This window comes from Arvicola amphibius, chromosome 10, assembly GCF_903992535.2.
Source record: "Arvicola amphibius chromosome 10, mArvAmp1.2, whole genome shotgun sequence".
NCBI lineage: Eukaryota > Metazoa > Chordata > Mammalia > Rodentia > Cricetidae > Arvicola > Arvicola amphibius.
In genome coordinates, this window is record NC_052056.1 from 100,441,035 (window position 1) to 100,464,915 (window position 23,881).

The 23,881-nt window shown below is 48.1% G+C and overlaps 1 protein-coding gene across 1 annotated transcript in view; it reads left to right on the forward strand.

The window, feature by feature from the left end:
* Positions 1–23,881, forward strand: part of Sdk1 (sidekick cell adhesion molecule 1) — a 935,030-nt gene that overhangs the window by 694,922 nt on the left and 216,227 nt on the right. Inside the window, exons 12-14 of the mRNA XM_038345621.1 lie at positions 2,908–3,010; positions 6,302–6,478; positions 17,500–17,636. Coding sequence (XP_038201549.1) covers positions 2,908–3,010; positions 6,302–6,478; positions 17,500–17,636 — 417 coding nt within the window. The remainder of the gene's footprint in view (positions 1–2,907; positions 3,011–6,301; positions 6,479–17,499; positions 17,637–23,881) is intronic.

Genomic DNA, 23,881 nt, shown 5'->3' on the forward strand with positions numbered 1-23,881 from the left:
GAGGATATGAGTTTGATCCTCAGCACCCACCAGACATACACTTGTAACTCCAGTGCTATAGGGCCAGACACAGGAGAATTCCTGGGGCTCTCTAGTAGCCAGTCTCCCCTAGGGCTCCAGGTACAGTGAGGGTCTTTGCCTCATGAAATAAAGTGGAGAGTGGGTAAGAAAGACACCTGACATTGACCTCTGTACGCACACACGAACATGTGTGCATGCACAACAGAACATATTTTTTCTAGACTATCTATTGCTCAGCTCCATAAATTACATAGGGATATAGTAGAAGCAAACAGTAGGGACATCTTTGTTCCCTCAGTTTTTATCAGTCTCAGTGTAGGTCACTGGTCCTTGATGTACAGAAAGAATTATTTTCTGTGGCATGATGACACACCAAGTGTTCCCTGCCCCTCTAGTGCAGTGGCTCTCATCCTTCCCAATGCTGCAACCCTTTAATGCAGTTCCTCACGCTGTGGTGGCCCCCAGCCATAAAATTATTTCATTGCTACTTCACAGCTGTAATTTTGCAGCTGTTATGAACCGTAATGTCAATATATGATAAGCAGGATATCTGAAATGCGACCCCTGTGAAAGGGTCATTCAACCCCTAAAAGGGCCATGACCCAGAGATTGAGAGCCTCTGCTCTCATGCCTAAGTGCCCTGTCTTCTTGTTACCCCTGGCAACATTCTAACTGTGCATTTTCAAATGGAAAAGGCTGGTGTGCACTGACAGTCTCTGTAAGGGTCTCTAGTGAGAAAGCTCAAACTCACTCCACTAATATGTGAAGATGCAGTCAGTTGTAAAGAACATACCCACATGCATGTGCACATGCGCGCGCACATACACACACACACACACACACACACACTAATATGTGAAGATGCAGTCAGTTGTAAAGAACATACTCACATGCGTGTGCACATGCACACACACACACACACTTCTGCTCATATTTGGCATTTTCTCTCATAACATCACTGTACATTTTGACAAATGACCCTTTTAATGGAATTTTTAAAGATTCTTTTTCTTCAATTGTCTATGTGTCTAGGGGAGTGGAGGTCTTGCACATGAGTGTAGGTGCCTTCCAGCCAGAAAAGTCCTTCTGATTCTTTGAAGCTGGAATTGCCGACAGCTCACATGGGTGCTGGGAACTGAGCTCAGGTTCTCTGCAAGAGCAGGGTGCACTCTTAACCACTGAGCCATCTCCCCAGCCCTAGATAACCCTTTCAGTTTTTTATTAGATAAAACATCAATTTCTTTTCATTTATTTAAGTTCCTACAATGTTGGCAAAGTACTAAAAAAAGGTTTTGTTATGTTTGGAGGTTGGTGTCAAGCACATTCGACACATGGGAAAACGTTAGCTTCACGTTTTCAAACTTGGAAGGGAAAACATGAGGTCTGGCTCTCCACAGATCACACTCCAGAAAGTTCCATGAGCTGCTGAGGATTAGCATTGGGACCATGCTTAGCTGAGTGACGGCGAGCCAGCTCGGAGACCTGTAGAGTTATCTAGGTTGCTCAGTCGAGCTGCTCACAACAGTCACGTGCCCTCTCATAGGCAAAGGGCAGAAGACTCAGAAACCTTTCCTGACACACGGCTGGAAAGCCATCGTGCTGGACCTCAAGTGAAGCCCTGGGACTCACAAATTTTAGTTCTGCGTCTGACACCAGAGTGGTGCCCCCTGGCAGGTGTGTGACAGCGTGGCCCAGGCTGTCTGGAGAAGCTGGCATCTGCAGCAGTAGCTGCGGGTTCTGGGATCCTCAGATGGGGACAACCAGTTGGCCCTGCCTCTCACCAGCTGTGTGGTCCTAGGCAATTCACAGTGGGCCTGGGCATCCATGCTTATGCTTAAGAATTAGGAGTAATGACAGGTGTCACAGGTTTGCTCTTGATTAAATTAAACAGCACAGATGAAAGCACCTTCCAAAGTCACAGGGTGCTGTGTGGACATTAGAAAATTTTAAGACAATAATTATCTTAGTGAAGAATCTCAATATTATTTATATGCTATTTATTTACCCGTATATTCATTGCAACTCCAGGGATTAAACCTAGGACTTTGACCCCCGAGCTACATCCCCAATACTCTTTCTATTTTTCCTTTACAAGCAGGGTCTCAGTGTGTTTCCTAGGCTGCTCTTAAGCTTACTCTGAAATTTGTTGTCCATGAACTTACTCCAGAGACCAAGCTGGTCTTGAATTTGCTCCTCCTGTCTCAGCCTCCCTAACTAGAATGATAGGCCTCCATTTTCTTCCCTGGTTTAAAAATCCAGACTTCAGGCCAGAGAGACAGCTTAGACAGCTGAGTTCTTAACTTATAAGCAGGAGGACCTGAGTTTGATCCCCAAAACCCACGTGGAACTGGAAGTGATGGCATATGCTTGCCATCCCATGACCAGGGAATGAGAGACAGGCAGATACTTGGAGCTCGCCGACCAGCAAGCCTACCCTACTTGGAGAGTTCCAGGCCAGTGAGAGACCCGTCAGAAAAATAAGGTGGACAGCTTCAGAGGCACAGCCCCTAAGACTGACCTCACACATTCTCACACACACACACACACACACACACACACACACACACACATGCTCCAAAGAGTCCAGATTCTAACCTGCAGCAGGGAACTGATTCCCTAACGTTTGCAGGAGCTCTTCGTCTCTTCTGGAGAGTTTGGAGATCGGGATGGCTTAGGAGTGGGCAGCTGGGTTAACTGACTTTGCTGCCACACAGAAGGGCTTGTTTTCCATTCCCTGAACATCTCTGAGCGCTTCCGTTTACACCCGTTTTGTCAAGATGAGAGCGAATTCGGAGGCTTTGATATCAGATGACCAATTCATTGTCCCCCAGGGGCACAGACTCACACACTGGTGATTTCATCAGGCTGTGACTTGTGTTGTTTCAGATCGAACATCCATCGTTCACCCCCCGGAGGACCGCGTAGTGATTAAGGGGACAACAGCCACCCTGTGCTGCGGAGCCACCCATGACCCTCGGACCTCTCTCCGGTTGCTCACACTGTTTTCATTCTATAGGAGTTGTTAAGATTCCTTGGGCTAATGAAGGGAAAATTGAGATGAGAAGGGAAAGTTTGGGGGTCTTTGCAGCAGATCCCCAATGATGGCATCTCCCAGTGGCGGGCTCCATCATTAATCACAGGAACCGATCTTGCATTCCAGCCTTATGTATTATTTACGGTGGGCTGTGCTCCACTCCGTGGCTTCAATACAGCTTTTTTTTTTTTTTTTGTATGATTTTCCTGCCAAGGTTAATACACTGTCTGTAAAAACGCTCTTGTCAGGGACTGATACTTAATGAGACAGAAATCCAGAGGGATGGAATAGGATTTCGGTGGTGTTGACACGGGAGCTCTGCAGTGCCCAGGAGGGGTTTTCCATCCTGCGAGGATGGTTTTTCTGGATAGCAGGGAGAAGGAAGGTATGCGGATGTCCAAGGAAGTAAAGGAGAAACACAGGCAAAGGAAGGAGCCAGGCGGCCTGGAGATTCTCTAATGCCAAGTGGGATGTCCTGTAGACTGAAAGCTGATGATGATAATTGTGATATTTGTCTTAGACATGTGGCTAAATTGTACAGTGCTTGCCAAGCACGCATGAAGCCCAGGTTTCTGTCTCCAGCACTGCATACACTGACCTCGGGGTGTATACCTCTAACCCTAGCCCTCCAGAGGTAGAAACGGGGGGGTCAGAAATTGAAGGTTGTTTTCAGACACATGATGATTCAAGGTCAGCCTTGGTTACCGGAAGCCTGTCTCAAAACAAAACATAAACAATCTGGGCATGGTAGCACGTGCCTTTAATTCCAGCACTAGGGAGGCAGAGACAGGGGGATCTCTGTGAGTTGGAAGCCAGCCTGGTCTACAAGAGCTAGTTCCAGGACATTTAGGGCTAGCCAGTGAGACCCTGTCTCAAAACCAAACCAAAACAAAACTCCCCAAACAGACCACTTCAGGTAAGGGCCTGACTGCAGACAGGTGGCCCTCAGCAGTGAGCTTTGTCACAAAGAGCAGAATGGTTGTGACTTTTCAGACTCACCTCTGAAAATAAATGAACCAGGAAAGGGTGGTGGTGGTGGTGGGGAGAAATACATCACACAGCATCGCCATGCTGCCTTAGTTCTAAAAGGCCGCGCTTAGCCAGAAGGATGGAATTGTAGTTGACAGTGGGCAGAGGGGATGGTCATCGAAGCAGACACTGAGAACTCAGTTCAGACCCTTGACCTTGACCCTTCGGTGCAGGCATTTGTCAAACCATTCATTTCTCCATCCCCACCTGACTCCCCAGAGTCTGCGGGGCTGGAATACAAGTGCAGGGTAATTACAAGACCAGCAAATGCAAAGCCCAAAGAACACACAAGAAGCAACAAGTTAAAGGTTACCTAGGGGACGCTGGGAGGCCTACCAGGAGATCTTCTCACACCTAGAGAATCATCGTTCACTGTGAAGGCGGCGGGTATGGAGCAAAGAATGCTCCAAGAGCTCAGGAGTACCCCCTTTGGATCCTCCTCCGCAGCACTGAGTCCCCCTTTCTATGAAGGGCCTGGACTGGACTCACTTTCAAGGGCCCCAGGCTGTACAGGGCAATCTTTCTCTCTGGGTGGGCTTTCCACGGTTGTCCCTTGTGTTGAAGGATGACCTCCTGTGACTAATTCACAAAACTTTGTGCTGTGAATACACGGGGCGGAAAGGGCCGGTACATTTTGAAAATGTGACCAAATTGTTCTAATAAAGAAAATCCAGCACTTTTCATCTCATCCAGCCGTCAGTAGGGGCCCTGCCCAGGGACATTTAGGGCTGGACAGGCTCAGAATTGAGTCTCTATTGGAAAAGAAAATGTGCTAAAATGACCATCAGTATTAAATGAGGAAGAGAGGTGACATCAGAGACAGCCTGCCCAGGGTTGTGGAACTTCAGCAGGACAGTTACAAGATGCCCTGAGCTTTGCTCAGGAAGCGGGGTTCCTCTCTGGGGGTCTTTAGCAAGCATTACTGAGGCAGGAGAGCTGGGTGGGTGCAGTCCAGTAGGTGACCGGACAGCCGTGTCTCTGCTCCAGAGTCCTTGTCTCCCAGACACATACTCAGACAGATATCCACAGTCATCTTGATTGTCATATTTGGGGGTTTTGTTTGTTATGTATGTTAGGAGGAGCATATCCGTGGTGCACAAGGGTGTGTGTGTGTGTGTGTGTGTGTATGCATGTTCCATGTGAAGAGGCATACACATGTGCAGGTGCATGTATACTTGCGGTGTGTGTGTGTGTGTGTGTGTATGCATGTTCCATGTGAAGAGGCATACACATGTGCAGGTGCATGTATACTTGCGTTGTATAGACATTGTAGAGGCTAGAGGGTGATGCTCTTGATGGAGCTCCACTTCATTTACAGAAACAAGGTCTTTTGCTAAACCCGACTTGGCTAGTCTAGCAGCCAGCTTGCTCTGGGGATCCCATCTTTTCCTCTGGGTGCATGGATTGCAGGTGCGCCCCCATACCCACTCAGCTTCCATGTGGATGCTGGAGAGCTGAACTCCAATTTTAATGCCTGTACAGAAAGCACTTTATCCACGGAGCCATTGTTCAGATCCTCCATCTTGTTCCGAGACAGGGTCTCTCTCACTTAACCAGGGGCTCATCAGTCAGACCAAAGAGGGGGTGGGGATCAGTGGTTCCCACCCCCATCCACGTACCTATCTTTGTTTCCCTCGTGCTGAGGCTAGTAGGTGTGTGCCATCACCCCCAGATATTTCGCGTGGATTTGGGGAATTAAGTGTGGCTCCTTTTGAATGAAAGGCAGGCATTTGTTCACTAACTTACCCCTCCAGCCATCACTGTCCTGTTTCAGTCACTGAGTTATCCATCGGCTTCTGTATAGTGTCCAAGATAATCTGCCTGCTCCCCACCATACCAAAAGACTCACCTTTTCAATAGGTTTAGTTTTATTTATGTCTGTGTGTGTGTGTGTGTGTGTGTGTGTGTGTGTGTGTGTGTGTGTGTGTGGCTGCATGCTACATATATGCAATTACCGAAGGAGGCCAGAAGAAGGTGTCCAAACCCCATAGCTGATCTGGGTACTGGGAACCAAACCTGGGTCTTCTGGAAGGGCAGGACACACTCTTAACCACTGAGCCGTTTCTCCAGCCCCAAACTCACACTTGTAAAAAGGGTAGCTCGGTGATTTTTTACTGTGTTCTCCAATTCACCCGCTGCTTGCTCTTCTCTGTCAAGGAGGGGGTGGGAGATCCTGCTCCGGTAGGTTTCATGATGAACTCTCTGCTTGTCCCACAGTTACATTTGGAAAAAGGACAACGTGGTCATCACACCGTCCAGCAGCTCAAGAATCATGGTGGAGAAGGACGGGTCCCTTCTCATTAGCCAGACGTGGTCAGGGGACATTGGGGACTACACCTGTGAAATTGTATCCGAGGGAGGGAATGACTCCCGAACGGCACGGCTGGAAGTGATGTGAGTACTTAGCCCCTCCCTGTCTCAGCCGACATCCTCCACATGAACGCCCTTAACTCATGGCATGCACATGCTGTCCCGAGCCGTCAGCCTATGGCCAGCACATCCCACCATGCAACTGTGTATGATAGCAAGGCCTTTTCCTTTTCCCTTCTTTTCTCACCCACACGTGTTGTGTGCACACATGTGTGCATGCATGTTTGCAGGGCTGCGTGTGTGCATATGTTGGAGATGGGGTGGTAGGTGAGGAGGTCAGAGATCAACATGTCTTTAGTAGCTTTATAAAAATGTCCCCTCCCAGAAAAGCCCTGAGCACATGCGCACAAAATACAACCTGCAAAGAAAGAATCGAAGCCTCTTAGTTGCCAGGGCAGAAGCTGGTGCGTGATGCCCATCTGTCCACTCGGCCTGCTGCTGCAGTGCAGTCCCACTGCAGTGCATGCTGGGACATTAGATGAGAACTGTGGGAGGTTTTTCTTACAGCTCTGCCCCACTGCGATACGGGAAGGATTCTGAACACAGACAGCATCCTCTAAAAATAGCATCCAACCAAGCCTCATTTATCTTTAAGTCCCCAGTACCTGCTGACGGGATTAAGAATAAGGAGAATGCCTGCAGAGCCACGCTAGGCATTCTGTGTATGTCCCTGCACTCAGAATGAACAAACACAAGCTCTCTAAATTGGAGGAGTTTAAAAGGTTAATGAACGTGCTGGAGAGGTGGCTTAGCAGTTAAAAACACTCGCTGCTCTCGCAGAGGACTCAAGTTAAGATCTCAGCACCCACATTGGCATCTCACGCCTCTCTGTGACTCCAGCACCGGGATATCTGACGCCCTCTTCTGGCTTCCTCCAGCACCCACACAGTAAGGCATACACACATAAGTAAAACAAAAATGTAATGAAGGGGCTGGGCTGTGGCTCCATGGGTGAAGTACTTGCCGTACATGCAAACATACCAAGTTTAGCTCTGCAACGACAATATCAGAAGCTGGGTACAGTGTACACTTTGGGAGGCACAGACAGGCTCGCTGACCAGGAAGTTTAGCAGAAATGGTTAGAATAGGTTAAGTAATAGATGCTGTGTCAAATAATGAGGTAGAGAGTGATTGAGGAAGATACCTGATGTCAGCCTCTAACTTTCACACACATGCACACAGACACATGCGCACACACACACACACACACACACACACACACAGAGAGAGAGAGAGAGAGAGACAGAGACAGAGATAGAGACAGAGACTGAGACAGACAGAGACAGACAGAGAGAGAGGGGGACAGGGAGACAGAGACAGAAACAGAGATAGAGGGACAAAGAGAGATAATTGATATATAGCACCCAGTCCAGAAAGCTCTGGTGTACATTCAGAAACTGAAACTGGAGCAATTCCATTCTACCTTCTGTCTGCCCTCTCCAGGGTGACTCCGATTCTCCTTAGATGTTGAGAGAAGTCACCCTAGCTGTGATGAACCTGGAGCCCAGGGCAGACCTTGAGAGCAGCCTTGGGGCCTGTTTGGCTTTGGGCACCCAGGGTCTCCTTCACCCCTGCTGTCAGCGTTGTAGCCCTCAGGTCCCTGAGCTCTCTCTGTCCCACCTGGTCCTCAACGCCCGGCTCCCTCCATGATGTGGCTGGTGCCCTCTGCACCTGGTGCCCTCTGCGCCTGTCACCAGAAGGCTTCTGCTTCTACAACCTTTAGCATTCAACTTCAGGATGGTTTCCTGCCAGTCAGTCACAGGGGCCTCCTAACTTTCTCCTGGCCCATCCACCTTCATAGCATCACCCACACTGGGAAAACAAGGCTACCATCTCAAACCTTCCCCTCCCAGAAGTCCCTGTTTGCATTCCAGATGCCTGGCATGCAAGAGATGCTCAATAAATGCACAATGGTCGGTTGCTGGCTGAAGGCAGGCAGGACTGCACTAATGAGTATGCGTTGTAGGCTAATGGCTGGCCTCCAGTCCTCGCTTACCTCCAAGGTGTGTCTTAGGAATAAATGTGCGGGTACCCACTGTCTATCAAAAGCCCAGCTCCACTGCCCCCACTCAGCTCATGATTTTTTTTTTTAAAAAAAAATCATTTTGATGATGTTGAAGAACACAGCCCGTGAATTCGCATAATTCTCCATACTATTCACATTTTTAAAACTACCTTTGAGAACTCTTAGATCATCCAGTCTGGGTATCAAATAAATAAGTGTGAGCAGTTCATAAAGGCTCCGTCAGCAACAGCCCAATTGCGTACTTCCAATATAGCACGTTCTTTTTATTCTGAGCTGTTTTTATGTTCTGCTGATTTACATATCTTCCCCACTATTTACTTATTTGATTTCCTCTAAGTAAAATACATTTTTCAGCAAGCGTTGCTGTATGTATAAAATAATAGGCTTTCTGCAATGGTGAAACACCTCATCGCTACAGATAGAAATATTTGCAAATCTGTGATTCAAACCAATTTGGGTGCCACGGGCTGCAGAGCTGATTCTGAAGGCTGTTGGCCCCTGGGAATTCCTGGTGTGATAAACACAGTACTCTACCAAGTGGCGACCAATGGGAAAAGTGGAACATCTTTAGATCTAGAGAGCTCTTGGAATGGGGGAGATGGTTAAGTCAGTAAAATGCTTGCCAGGTGGGTATAAAGACCTGCATAGCAATTTCCAGTGCCCTCATGAAATACCGGGCATGGTAACGTTTGCCTGTAATCCCAAAGTCGGGGAGGCAGGGACAGGCCAGTCCCGAGAGCTTGCTGGCCAGCCAGTCTAGCTGACTTGTTAAGCTCCAGATTCAGTAAGAGACCCTGTCTCAAAAAAATGAGATGGTAAGGGACAGTGAGCTGACTCCATGCATAAAGGTGCCTGCCATCCAAGCCTAGTGACCCAAATTCAATCCCCATATCTGACAGAAAGGTAGAAGGAAAGAGTCCGCTTTATACAACTGTTCTCTGGCCTCCATGTGCACATGGCTTGCACACATACACATAAAAACACACAGAGAGCTCTGGGGACACCACGGCACCAGCGACGGCCAGAGTGATGAGAATAGCAACTATTCAGGAATGTGGAGCATCCCATGCTTCTCAGGTACCTTCTAGTCCAGCATGGCCACATTTCCACAATTACCCAGAGAGCAAATGCATAAATAAGAAAGGAAAACATGAATATTGCCAAAGGGACTGAGAGGCACTTAGAACTGAATAGTGTCCTTCAAAAGCGTAAGAGTGTCCGATTCCCCCTTTCTCTCCACTCCAGTTAAAAGCCACCTTTTTGAATACAGGAATTAGGGCTGGGGAAATGGCTCAGTTGGTAACGTCTTCACCTTGCAAGCACAAGGACCAGAGTTTGATCCCCAGAACCCACATTAAAGAAAAAAGGCAGGCATAGTGGTGCACACTTGTAGTCTCAGTGCTGGGGGGGCAGAGCCATGATGGTCCCTGGAGCTCACTGGCCAGCCAGTAGACTAATCGGTGAGCTCCAGGCCAGAGAAAGACCCCATCTCACAAATAAAAATGTCAGCAGCTCCTACAGTAGAGTACCTAAGGTTGACCTCTGCCCTTCATATACATGTGCGCGCACGCGCGTGAATACACACACACACACACACACACACACACACACTATAGTTATATATTGAGAACATTTGAAGTGAGCTCTTAAACAATAGACCATCCAGTGGGATGTCACCACGCTCATTTGCTCCATGGTTGATCATTTTAGCACTAAATGTCTCTGCTGGAAGCTGACTGAGTGATACTTCTTGCCCACGACACAGGTAGCAAGGCTGTTGACTACAGCAGAGCCCCCATGAGTCAGGCTGACCAGGGATCTTTCCCACATGACTGTGGACTTGCGGTATGTTGTCTTTCTCCTCTGCTTCGGTTGGCACAGCTTACTGACTGGACGTGGTGGCACTGACCTCCCAGGACTGTCATGGCCAATGTTTCTACAGTCCTGTATTGAGCCCAGTGGAAGAGGGTCTCACGAGAATTTAAAGCTCCCACAGTTTCCTCTTCACCTCAAAGAAGAGGGAATTGCCTCTCGTGTCGTGAGTCTCTGTCCTGAAGCTGGGTGCTTCCATCCCTAAGACTCTGTTACTTTTGACCAGTTCCTCATGACCCTCTGACATACTAGAGGTGACTCCTGCCATTGGGCCCCTGGTGCCTGCCTCTGCCAAGCAAATAATGGGTGCCCAATAAATGTCTAAGCAAGCTTCACCCCACTTACTAAGTTAAAAACAGGAGGGCATATTTTGTATCATCTAAGGCAAGGAATGTGTGTAGGCTCTGACCTAATCCCCTCTCTAAACTTCCAGATGGCTCGGCGACATGCCCTATATATTAGATGCAGAAGTCTTCATCATTAAACATTGTCACCTTCAAGGCTAGAGTGGTAGCTCAGCTGGTAGAATGCTTGCCCAGAACACCATATGAGATCCTGGGTTCAATCCCCTGTATGGGCTAAAACCAGGCTTGGTAATACTCACTTGTAGTCCCAACACTAGGAAGGTGGGAACAGCAGTATTCAAAGTCCAAGGTTGGGCTGGGGCTGTAGTTCAGTTGACAGAGTAGTTCAGCTTAGCATGCACAAAGCCCTGGGTTCAGTTCCCAGCACAGAACCAAAGTGGATACGGTGATGATACATGTCTGTTATCCAAGCACAGGGGCACAGAGGATTAGAACTTCAGAGTGGTTCAACCACACAGCGAGTTCAAGGCCAGCCTGGGGTACATGAGACTGTCTTAAAGGGGTGCATGGAAGTCAGTGAATAAAGTACCCCCACGAAAGCTGCTTGAGGATGGCGACCTACCTGTAGCTTTAGCATTTTGAAGATGGAGGTAGGGAATGCCTGGGTCAAGCTGGATAGCCAGACTAGCCAAATCAGTGTGCTCCAAGTTCAAATGAGAGATCCTGCCTCAATGAATAAAGTGGAGTGTAATCAAGGAAGACTCCTGAGGTCAACTTCAGGCCTCCATGTTCACGTGCACACATCCACATATACGTGCAAGCATGCACACACACACACACACCCCACACAGAGATCATTCTTAACCACACTACAAATTAAAAGTCAAATTTGGAAACCTGGAAACCTGGAGACCCTGTCTCAAAAACAGAAAACAAACCACCAAAACCATTTTCACCTTGAGTTTAAATTCCATCTTTCCCTTTAATTCACTGGTGTTATAGAGGCAGGATCTCTGTCCTGGGGTGACCCTGTGCCCCTCAAAACTTCTTGCCTTGTTGAACACACCAGAAAGACCAGTTTCCTAAGGTGTTATATGGATTGATTAATTGTTCAATCCTTTAAAGACCCAATTAGCATCGCCTGGCCCGTCCTGCTATCAGAGACTAATTCTTAGGAGCCCAAAGTACAGAGAAAATCTAATTTACTGAGCTGACTGGAAGACTCAGCCCCTGAGGCAGCAGGAGAGGTTTCTTTCAATAAAACTACTTCTGACAAAGACATAATAAGGAGTGAACGATTTAACACCATCCCCCAAAGTTATCAGGCCCCTTGTCTTCCTCCTCAGAGCTAAATGGAAGAAGATGGGTTTGACCAAGTCATGATTTGTGCCTCAACGGGCACAGCTCTTTTTCTGGAGAAAGACTGACCTGGTCCTCTTTTGCAGGAGCAATTCTTCCTCGGCCACAATTTTACCAATTGTTCGAAACTACTCCTCCTTCCTGCACACCGCCCTTCCCGTCTATCCTTCCCTGTGTAAGCTCCTGTCACTATAGCCGTTGATAATTTCTGATAATATCGTTGTGTAAGGGACCTGGTGGCAATCTCCCATTCCATTTCCATTGCAAGGTGGCTCTGAACTGGCTTCCACTGCCATTGTTCCTCATGTCTTTGGTTTGTCACCATTGGGTATTGTCAGATTCCCAGAATAAACTCAGGACATAGGACTAACGGTACCTGTTAGCACACCAAAGCTCAGGCTGGCCTCCAGACTCGCTCAGTACCTGTGGCTCTACTCAGCTCTTCTCACCCCACCCATTTGCCCTAAACCTCTCCAGCTCATGAATTTCTCCCCCAGCTTCTAATACCTTTATAACCTACCATTTAGGCCACGTGTTCTCTATGCCCTCGTGGCCCTTCTCCCTTGGTCTCCTTTGCCCATACCCTCTCCTCTTCCTCTTCCAATCTACCCCCTCTCTTTCCTCTTCCTCTCTCAATCTATCCCCTCTCTCCTCTTCCTCTCTTGATCTTTCCCCCCTCTCTCCTCTTCCTCTCTCCATCTTTCCCCTCTCTCTCCTCTTCCTCTCTCAATCTACCCCCTCTCTCCTCTTCCTCTCTCGATCTTCCCCCTCTCTCCTCTTCCTCTCTCAATCTACCCTCTCCCTCCCCTCTTCCTCTCTCGATCTACCCCCTCTCTCTCCTCCCATGGCCCAGTTCAGTCTACTGACCATGTTTCGTCTGCTACTTTCTCTTCCTGCTCTGGACTCTTCCAGATGCCTCTGGCTGTATCTCTCTCGTGTTGACAATGGAAACCTTCCCCTCGACCACAGCTTGGCGTAGCCTTGTCCTCACTTTGTACAGCTGTAAATAGCTGAGACCCCCCCAAACATCATCTACCTACTCACCTTAGAGTTGTCAGCGAAGTGCTTGGGTGCAGCCTACTCCTATTAGATGAGATTTTCTGGGATGGATCCAGGGTATATGGAAGCCACATTTATCAAAGAGTGACATGTTGTTCAGAGGTCTTATGATGTCTCATCCCCAAAATGACTATCAGCGAGTTAAAGAGAAAGCCTGGTGCTGGGAATGTCTCAGTGGGCAGAACACTTGCAGCCTAAGCGCAAGGACCGGGTTTGTATCCCCGGTACCTATGTAAAAAGCCACCTATCGTATCTATAATCTATAATTTCCACATTGGGGTGGCAAAGACAGGAAGGATCACTGGTCAGCCTGTCTTACTGAATGGATGAGCTCCAGGTTCAGTGTAAACCCTATCTCAAGGCAGAGGTGACAGAGAAAGGCAGCTGAGATTGATCTCTGGCCTCCACATGCACACAAACATGTGAAGGAACACCTACATACATACAAGCATGTATACACACACACTCACACACTAAATGAAAGAAAAAAATGTCACTTGTGAGCTCCTAGGGTCTTATTGTGTATCTATGGGACAGGCCTGGAGCAAAGGCTGCCTCTGGGGCTTGGTCTGTCTGTGCAAACATATTCTATGTCCATGTCTATGCCATATGTCTATGCATATTATTCTACTGTTGGGAGCTGTTGTGTGTCCACACAAGGACCCAGAGCCCTGGCCACCCCTGCTGGTTTTCAAGTTCATGTTTGTTGGGTCAGACCAACTTCTATTGTTGGAGACATCTTTGCAGTGGAATCAGACACTAATTAATTGGAATTAGCACAGACCTCACAAGTCAGAGGAGAGACTCCAGCACAGCTCCATGCCTCAGGCAGAAACTGGGAGTTAGGGTACTTCCATACCACCTGACCTGCTAGCGCTCTCCTGAGCCACCAGCTGCAGTCTCTACACAGAGCTGTGGCCCTAATTACAGGTTTTTATAAAGGAGAAAACAATCACGACCAGACCAGTGATGAGCTGGAGAGTTGAGAAATATCCAAATTGCATGCATGGGATGGCTGTACTGTGAGGTTATGCACATGCTCTGGGCGGAGGCAGACATGCATGCGTGTGACATATGGGGCATGACCTGCCTGGTTCTGCATCCCCCTTTTTGCTTTCACATCTTACCTCACGACACCTGCCAGGGAAGCTCAGAGGAGCCACACCCAATAGAAGTTTCCTGATTGGGAGAAGGCTGGCTTATTAATGAATGTCTCCAACCTCTGTCCATCCATCCCACAGAAGCCAGAGATCGAGCTGACATGCCAGCCTCCAATGGTGTGTCTCTTGTCCAGGGCCCAACTGAGTGACCTCATAACCAGCCCCTCAGCTACAGTACCAGAGGCCCACGGAAGTGACTAAGACAGCCCCATCCCTCTGAATATCCCAAGTGTTTTTAGAAGCTCTATCCCAGACCAGAAAAACTACCATTATCAACAGTTTTATCTGGATGTTTTTAGTAGAGTTTATTCTTGGTTTGTGTAAAAATGAATATAGTCAACTTGACAGGCTTGAGAATCACCTAGAAGACACGCCTCTGGGCAAGCCTGTGAGCAAGTTTCTAGATTAGGTTATCTGAGGTGGGAAGATGCACTTTGAATGTGGATGGCACCATCCCATTGTCCAGAGCCCTGGCCTGAATGAAAAGAATAAATTGAGCAGACTTTGCTTCCTGGCTGTGGATGCCATGTGACCAGCATATTCCTACCACCATGCCTCCCCAAACTGTGAGCCAAAGTAACTGTGAGCCAAAGTAACCCTTCCCCACTTAAGTCACCCTTGTCAGACATTTCATCACAGCAACAAGAAAAGCAGCAAATAGTTTGTTTCTATTTAGAGCCATTCAATAACTTCTATCTTGTTTCAAACCAAACCCATAATACCTTAGGAGAACCAAAAAAAAAAAATGGAAGAATGGATATTTCCATCTTGGCCTTGTTTGTTTGTGTGAATAGTGTTTATTGGTGTCTAATGGAGGTTTGGTTATCAGATAACTCAAATGGAAATAGCAGTTTCTTCTCTGACTTCAAACTTGATTCACAGTTAAAGAGAACAAAAGACAACATTCCATGCTCAAGATTCTGCGTATTAGTGCAAATACACAACCCCAATGCTATCTACAGGATGAATGTTATTTGCTTAGAAACAGCAACATGAGTGAGAGAGCCACCCCTCCCACACAGCTGAGTGGAAGCAGCTTTAGCAATTTGGAGATAGAGTAGGTGCTTGTCTTTCTGGGTCGTGCTAGGGATGGAACCCAGGGTCTTGTGCATGCCAAAAAAAAGTGCTCTCACACGGGGTATAACCCTTGGCCCACACATGCAGTTTTAAATGGAAAGTCAGGTGTAAGGCATTCGCTGTGCAAGCATGAGACCCTGAGTTTGATCCTCAGCACCCACATAAAAAGCTGAGTATGTTCAGATTGGGGTGGGGGACCAAAAGGAATAGAGAGAAGGGAAACTGTAACCAGGATATATTGTGTGAGAAAAGAATCTATTTTCAATAAAAGGGGAAAATTGATGATGGCAGTGTATACCTGTAACCCCAACATGGGAAATGGAGACAGGAAGATTCCTGGAGCTTGCAAGCCAGATACTTCTGCCAAATCTGTGAAGTCTGGGTTCAGGAGAGACCCTGACTCAAAAAAACTCACATGGAGAGTAATTGAGGAAGACACCAAACTTCTGCCTGTGATTCCACGTGCAATTACACAGACATGCACATGAACACCTATGTACATGAATACACATATACACAAGTACACATGTACATGAGCACACACACAGTCAAGTATAGAGCGGGGCATGGTAGTGTGTGCCTGAGATCCCATCACTTTCAGATCAGATGTTGGAGAATTCGAGGCCAGTGTGTCCAACATAGTAAGTTCCAGACCAGCCAGGGCTATCAAGACTCAGCCAATAGAATGAATGAATAAGGCCTTCAAGCTTCCAAAATATCAAGCACAATGTTGGCATTTGTTCTGACCCATATGTTCTCTGATAACTGATATGCAATAGAGACCCAAAACAAGTCAGTGGGTGGCACAGGTCATGCCTGGCAGCCCTCCCCTCTGTGACACCGGGTGTGATGTGGGAGCAGGCACCATGCAAAAGGAGCACATAGCATGCCCAGCTCTCCAGTCCCAGAGATCTAAGACTAAACCAACTTTTACAGTTTAGGAAGTTCAGGGAGAGACTCTGTTCTGTCACCAGCAATGACTTCCTTAAGTAAGTGACCTCTTTTTGAAACTTAGGCGTTATAACTGCCCTTCCATTTTATGGCCTTGCCCGTGTGTGTTTTACCGTCTCCACAGGCTTTTAGTTAGTTCTCACCACATTTACTCTTAAGTGCTTCCCCCAAACCTCTAATGCATACGGGAGACAGAATGACAGTATAACCTCATGCTGTCAATAAGCATTTTTCCCCAAACTCCAAACGGGTGAGTGTGGCAGCCCACACACTGGCAGATCCTCAGTGCCACCCTTTCCTCTTCATAGGGCTGTCTGGGATTACATGGCCAGCTTTTAGATGCATAGACGAATCATCGACCACAGTATGTCTCATTGATGTTATAATGCAGGGGCCAAGGCTATGGCTCAGCTGATAAAGGGCTTGCTGCACAAGCATACAGATGTGAGTTCAAGAGCACACTCTGTAATGCCTACATAAACATCTGGGTGCCATGGCGCACATCTAGACTCCCAGCTCTGGGAGGGCAAAAAACTCTTTAGAGTTCACTGGCCAGCCAGCCAGCTGAACTAGTAAGGTCCAGCCAGGTTCAGAGAGAGATCTTGCCTCAAAAAATAAAATATAGAGCAACTAAAGGAGACATTTGTTCTCATTTCCTTTCCATTGCTGTGTTAAAATGTGACAGAAAGCAACCTGGGGAGTGGATTTATTGTATCTCACAGTTCCAGGTTATGGTCCATTATCAGGAAGACTCGGAAGGGGAGGACCTTGAAGCAGCCAGTTGTATCACAACCACAGTCAGCAGAGATAAATGAATGTTGTGCCTAGTACCCAGCTACCGTTTTCTACTCCTATATGGTCCAGTACCCAAACCCCGGGAATAGTTCTGCCCACAGTGGCCTGGGTCTGCTCACATCAAATGAGACAATCAAGACAATCCCTATAGACATGCACATAGGCCAACCTGGTCTGAACCATCCCTCATGGAGACTTTCTTCCCAGGTAATTCTAGGCTATCTCAAGTTAATAGTTGAGAGTATCATAACAGATCAAATTATATTCGAATTGTACCACAAAAGGTGGAGCTGGGCTTACTTTGCTCTTTTGGGAACCACAGACAGAGCGGTTTGGCCTTATTCCAGAACAGCACTTACCAGGTCCCTCCAACACGGGCATCAGATGACCCGTCCGCCTGACTTCACCTTCTTCTTGTTCTTTTTCCTCCCTTGCCTCCAGTGAGCTGCCTCACCCACCTCAGAACCTCCTGGCCAGCTTGAGTCCTGCGCGCAGCCACTCAGTGACGCTGTCGTGGGTCCGGCCCTTTGACGGAAACAGCCCAGTCCTTTACTACACTGTGCAACTGTCTGAAAACAGTAAGTAGCCGAGCAAACTGTTGGTCCAGAACAGAAACCAGATGTGTATGAATGTGAGTGTGTGTGTGTATGTGTGTGTGTCTGTGTATGTCTGTGTGTGTCTGTGTCTGTCTGTGTATGTGTGTGTGTGTCTATCTGTGTATGTGTGTGTGTGTCTGTGTGTGTCTGTGTGTGTGTCTGTGTCTGTCTGTGTGTGTGTCTGTGTCTGTGTCTGTCTGTGTATGTGTGTGTGTGTCTGTGTATGTGTGTGTGTGTCTGTGTATGTGTGTGTGTGTGTCTGTATCTGTTTATGTGTCTGTGTCTGTGTATGTGTATGTGTGTGTCTGTGTATGTGTGTGTGTGTGTGTCTGTGTGTGTGTCTATGTCTGTGTGTCTGTGTGTGTGTCTATGTCTGTGTGTGTGTCTGTGTGTCTGTGTGTGTGTCTGTGTCTGTGTGTGTCTGTGTGTGTGTGTTTGTGTGTGTGTGTGTCTGTGTATGTCTGTGTCTGTGTGGTATGTGGTGTTGTGTCTGTCTGTGTATGTCTGTGTGTGTGTCCTGTGTGTGTGTGTGTGTGTGTGTCCTGTGTGTGTCTGGTGTGTGTGTGTCTGTGTGTGTCTGTGTAGTCTGTGTGTGTGTGTCTGTCCGTTCCTGTCTGCTCTGTGGTGTGTGTGTCTGTGTATGTCTGTGTGTCTGTGTGTATGTCTGTGTCTGTGTGTCTGTGTCTGTCTGTGTGTGTGTCTGTGTCTGTGTGTGTCTGTGTGTGTGTGTCTGTGTCTGTGTGTGTGTCTGTGTGTATGTGTGTGTGTGTCTGTGTGTGTGTCTGTGTGTGTGTCTGTGTATGTCTGTGTGTGTGGTCTGTGTGTGTGTGTATGTCTGTGTGTCTGTGTGTGTGTCTGACTGTCAGTCTGTGTGTGTGTGGTGTGTGCGTGCGTGTGTTGTGAGCATGAGGCACGCCTGTGTAAGCTAGGAGGCCACAGGAGGTGTCAGACATCCTGTTCTATCACTCTGCACCTTATTCCCGTGAGACAGGGTCCCTTCCTGAATCTGGAGCTAGGTTGGTGGACCCCAACTGCAGTGATCCTCCTGCCTCGGCCTGCCACAGCTAGGGTTTCACACCTGGATTTTTTATGTGAGTGTTGGGGATCTGACCCAGGTCCTCATGCTTACACAGCAGTGTTCTTGCTAACATAGCCACCCCCTCCAGCCCCAGACATCAGATTTCTCCGTGTGCTCTTAATGTTGTATTCTTCCCACTGCCTCACAGAAGACAGACACATGATCGTACTTCACAGGCAGCAAAAGCAAGCTGGCGTGTTAAGGAGAGGGAAGAAGAATGTGGCTAGGGGAGAGAGAGGAGGCATCCTTCATGGGCTCTTGAGAGGGTCTTGGCTTGAGGCCAATCCCAACAGGATAGGAGTCCAGGAGACTGCCTCAGGGGAACTAGGGGACAGTGTTATCCATGGGGCACATTGGAAAGGGGGTAATAGTGCCTCCTAGAGCTGACTTCAGAGTGGGCAGTAGCAAGCCTTTGCATCTTGGGAGGTTTTATAACTGGAGCTCGGGGCTGCTTGCTACCTGTCACTTGCAGAAGTCTCTGAGCAGAAACAGGAATTGAACCTTTGGAACCGCCCTTTGTTTAGAGATCCAGCCATCTGAGAGGACAGTGGGTCGGTATCCCAAATATCTGTCTACATCTCGTCTCCAGTGATGAGTCCTAGCGGGACGGAGAGGGACAGGCTGTCAATCATCTCAGAACTTTTGGTCTCCTCTGGAACACGGGTTAGGAGACGTATGGTGTCTATGCACCTCCTTTCAGCCCTGGCCCCCTTCACTCTGCACGTCTGGACTCTGGCACTGCATGAATCACGGAATCTGGTTAGAGCCTGCTCTTATCATCCTTGTACTCCTCCAGGGCACCTGGGCTGGGAGGGTTAACCCAGAACAGGTCAACCATTAACAGTGTGTGTGTGCAGGCAAGCTAGCTAGGCTGGTGGTAAGACATGAGAGCCGATTCCTTCCTTTGGTGTGGGTGGGCACCCGTGTGTCTTTACAATGCAGAATGTGGGGGTCTCCATCATTTTTTTTTCTCAGATACAGAGATGGTGCTGAGTAGGGAGTAGCCCTGTGGTTTCCTCCCTGCCTCCAAGCCACTTCCTTAAGCAACCCTGGCTCCCTCCAGCGGGGGGGGGGGGGGGGCGGAGGTGTGGGGGTGGGCGCTGCCCTTCCTCCCCTCCTCCACTATCTCTCTGCCTTTGCCTGCTTGCTCCTTCTCGGGCCCCTGTAATAGGCCAGTGCATCTCTTTCTTAATGACACACACCAGGGATGGGGAGTGGTCAGCTGTGACAAGGATGGAGGTACAGCCACATACTGTTACCCTTGGCAACCTGAGGCGTATTTAATCTTTTAGGGATCTCAACTCAAATAAAGCAGGATTCCTGACTTCACCACAGAAAAGAGTTTCAGGGCAAGCCAACGAGAATCTGAGTCTGAGTGTATGAAAAGACATCTTTAATATAGATTTTAGGCAGGAGGATTAGGAGAAAGTGAGGTGCTTGGGAAGAAAGATGGGTGTGGTCTTCTTAAAGAAGAGTCGGCCCCTCCTAGCCTTTATGATATTCATGAAACACCGTTTTGGTGAAGTTTGATGCTATTTCCCTCCAAGAGTCACTGAGGAACCTAAATGAGGTCATGGGGGGACCTTAGGGGCACTTGATGGGACTGCAATTGATAAATGAAACTCAAGCTGGGGATGGGGATACAGGACAACGGGCAACTTCACTGTAGAAGTTAACAGCTTGTTTAAGATTCCCAGAGAGGACTGAGGCCCCACCCAGGATCACACACATTCAGGCCCAAGTCTGATTCATGGCTGTGTTAATATTCTTCTGAGATGCCGCTATAGAATAGAGCATCATCCATTGGCCATACTCTGTGGACGCTGGTGCCTGAGTTGGAATGTTGGAATTCTCTCTCTCTCTCTCTCTCTCTCTCTCTCTCTCTCTCTCTCTCTCTCTCTCTCTCTCTCTCTCTCTCCAAGACAGGGTTTCTCTGTGTAGCCCTGAATGTCCTGAAACTCTGTAGACCAGGCTGGACTCAAACTCACAGAGATCTACCTGCTTCTGCTGCTAGGGTGCTGGGATTAAAGGTGTGTGCCACTACTACCTGGCTATAAGTTGGAATTCTTGACTCCTAGCTGGCTTCAACCAGACTCCAGGGTGAGCAGCTCCTTTCCTTCCCACATCCTCCTCATTTTCTTCTGTCTGTCCTGCCTCAGAGCCTGTCCAAAGGCTTCACATTCCTCCATGATGGCTGCACAGACATAGCTACTTTTATTGTCATCTTGCCAAACTTTTCACCCTAACCTTGTTCCTGCCCTTCCACCTAGCCATTTCCATTTCCTTCACTTGTGGTCCGGTTTTCACAGTCTTGAACCAGTCCTTATACCCTCTACTACACCTACCTGAGCAGCAGCAGCCCTGGCCTTTAAGCCTTGAGGTTTCTCTGATACCTTGCTCCTTCTCTCAAGTTTAGGCCATTTCAAGAGCCCATTAAGGATGCCTAAACCATCCCAGTTCCTAAACTGCCACAGATGCCTAAACTGCCCCAAATGCCTAAACTGTCCCAGATGTCTAAACTGCCCCAATTCCTAAACTGCCCCAGTTCCTAAACTGCCCCAGTTTCTAAACTGCCCCAGATACCTCTCCATTACTTGCTTCCACTTTTTCCTTTCATAGCCTTTCTCCCCACAAACACTAATGCTGACTCCCTCCAACTAGCAAGGGGCCTGATCTCTCCTTGTGAGCCCCAAAGGGCTCCCACAGCATCTAGGATGAAGCCCAAACTCTCCAGTCCTGTGTAACCTCAGCTTGCTGCAGGCCACCTCATTCTGCTGGGCATGCAGCAACTGCTTTGGCTCCTTGTTGCCCCTCGGCCCCTGCCAAACAGGCCACGTACCATCTCCGTGCTTTATCCTTCACTTAGAATGCTGGCAGGGACAGAGTGTTGTTTCTCACCGCTGTCCCCCTCCAAAGGGCTCACCAGCACACAGCTCAGCGTAACTTTTAAGCTTCTTCATTAACAGTTTTTTTTTAAATCAGGGATGGGTTCTAGGTAAGAATGCTAGCCTTGACCACACCCCCAACCCCTCACTGGTTGGTTCCAGGCCAGTGTTCTACCACTAAGCCATACCCCAGCCCCTCACTGGAGGATTCTAGGCAGGGGCTCTACCACTGAACCATGACCTCTCACCACAGGAATCTAATCATGTGCTCTACCACAGAACTATATTTTAGATTCACTTTCTGAATCTTACATTCATGTCTCAGCCACAACAGCAGGTTTGGACACAGTTCAGAGGGAGATACTGTAGTCAGGCCTTTCTCTCTCCTTAACCTCTGACCTAGTTTCCTTCCATGGAGAAAATAATACTGGGGCCAGGGAAACTGACAACAGTGTCAACATTTAATCCCCAGCCAGAGAAGGAAGAGCCAGCATTATTTATTAAAATACCTTTTCACAAGACAAGGTTTTCCTAAGGCTGTCGTGGCTGCATGGCCTGTGACAAGAATATGTGTGGAGAGAATATGACAGGAGCAGAGCTCTTGTTGTCAGCAGTTGACAGATATCCACCATAAAGACAGCTCCTGGCAGGCATCCATCTCCTGGAGACAAAGAGTGGTGTTCTGCTCTCCTTTGTGTTCCTGATCCTAGAGTTTAATAGATACTCAGCAGATGAGACAATGTGGATCTGTGGCAGAGCCACCAGCATGGAGATGAGACAACGTGGATCTGTGGCAGAGTCACCAGGATGGAGATGAGATAACGTGGATCTGTGGCAGAGTCGCCAGGATGGAGATGCGATAACGTAGATCTGTGGTAGAGTCACCAGCATGGAGATGAGTTAACGTGGATCTGTGACAGAGTCGCCAGGATGGAGATGAGACAACGTGGATCTGTGGCAGAACCACCGGGATGAGCCGGGCGGCGGTGGCGCACGCCTTTAATCCCAGCACTCGGGAGGCAGAGGCAGGCGGATCTCTGTGAGTTCGAGACCAGCCTGGTCTACAAGAGCTAGTTCCAGGACAGGCTCCAAAGCTACAGAGAAACCCTGTCTCGAAAAACCAAAAAAAAAAAAAAAAAAAGAACCACCGGGATGGAGCTGAGATAACGTGGATCTGTGGTAGAGCCACCAGGATGGAGATGAGATAACGTGGATCTGTGACAGAGTCGCCAGGATGGACTGCTGAATGACACTATCCCTAGAAAGAAGTGAACAAATATCTGCTCACCAAATAGAGAACCAGCAACCAACCACAGTAACAATACCACCAAGGTACAGCTTGCTGAACTAGTGAGTGTTTGGGGGTCACCCACAGGAATATGGCTGAGGGGTTACTTACAGGAGCAGGGACCACTCAAATGCAGCCACATCATCAAAACCCACCCAGCCCACCCAGCATGGATGATGAGTCATAAAAGTTGGAACCCTGAGGCTCTCCATACAACTTCCAGGCAACTCAACAGGCCAGAGTCTCCTCCCCTAAACCATCTTCAGTGATTATATAACTTTGGGGAAGTAGAGGCCATTTGCAACTTGTAAGTTTCAGAAACTTTCTGAGACTATCTTCTTGTTTGCTCCCTCAGTCCTAAGGAGGCTTCCTCCAACACGGGATGTTCATTCATAGGAAAGTCCTATACAGCTTGACATTCTGGGCAGTCTTCCATCAGGGAAGTGTTCAACCTTCCCTGACACCCAAATGAGCATCAATTCAAAATATCACACAGGCCATTTTCCAACTGACAGCAAGACTCATTTTTCCAGTCAAGCATACTGCCTAAATCAGAAGCAAGCTTTTTATGCATCCCTCCATTCATCCATGTTGATTGACATCTGCTCTTCACTGGGCAGTGCGTTGTATGCTGGAACACAGACATGAAGTGACCAACCTCAACTTCAAACAAGGAAGTGATCAGATCCATCAATGCTCAAAGCTCAGTTGATAAAGAACCTGATGCATGCACATGCAGACCTGAGTTTGATCCTGTGGAATACACACTAGCCTTCCAAGAGTGATGGCACTTTGTAACCCTGGTGCTAGAGAAGTGGAGACAGCTGGATTCCTTATGCTCACTGGTCAGCTAGTAGGGACAAAACAGGTCCCAGTGAGAAATCTTGTCTGGAAAATCAATGTGGACAACTGGAAAATGATGCCTGATATTGACCTCTGGCCTCCACATACACATGTACACACATGCACCTAGATA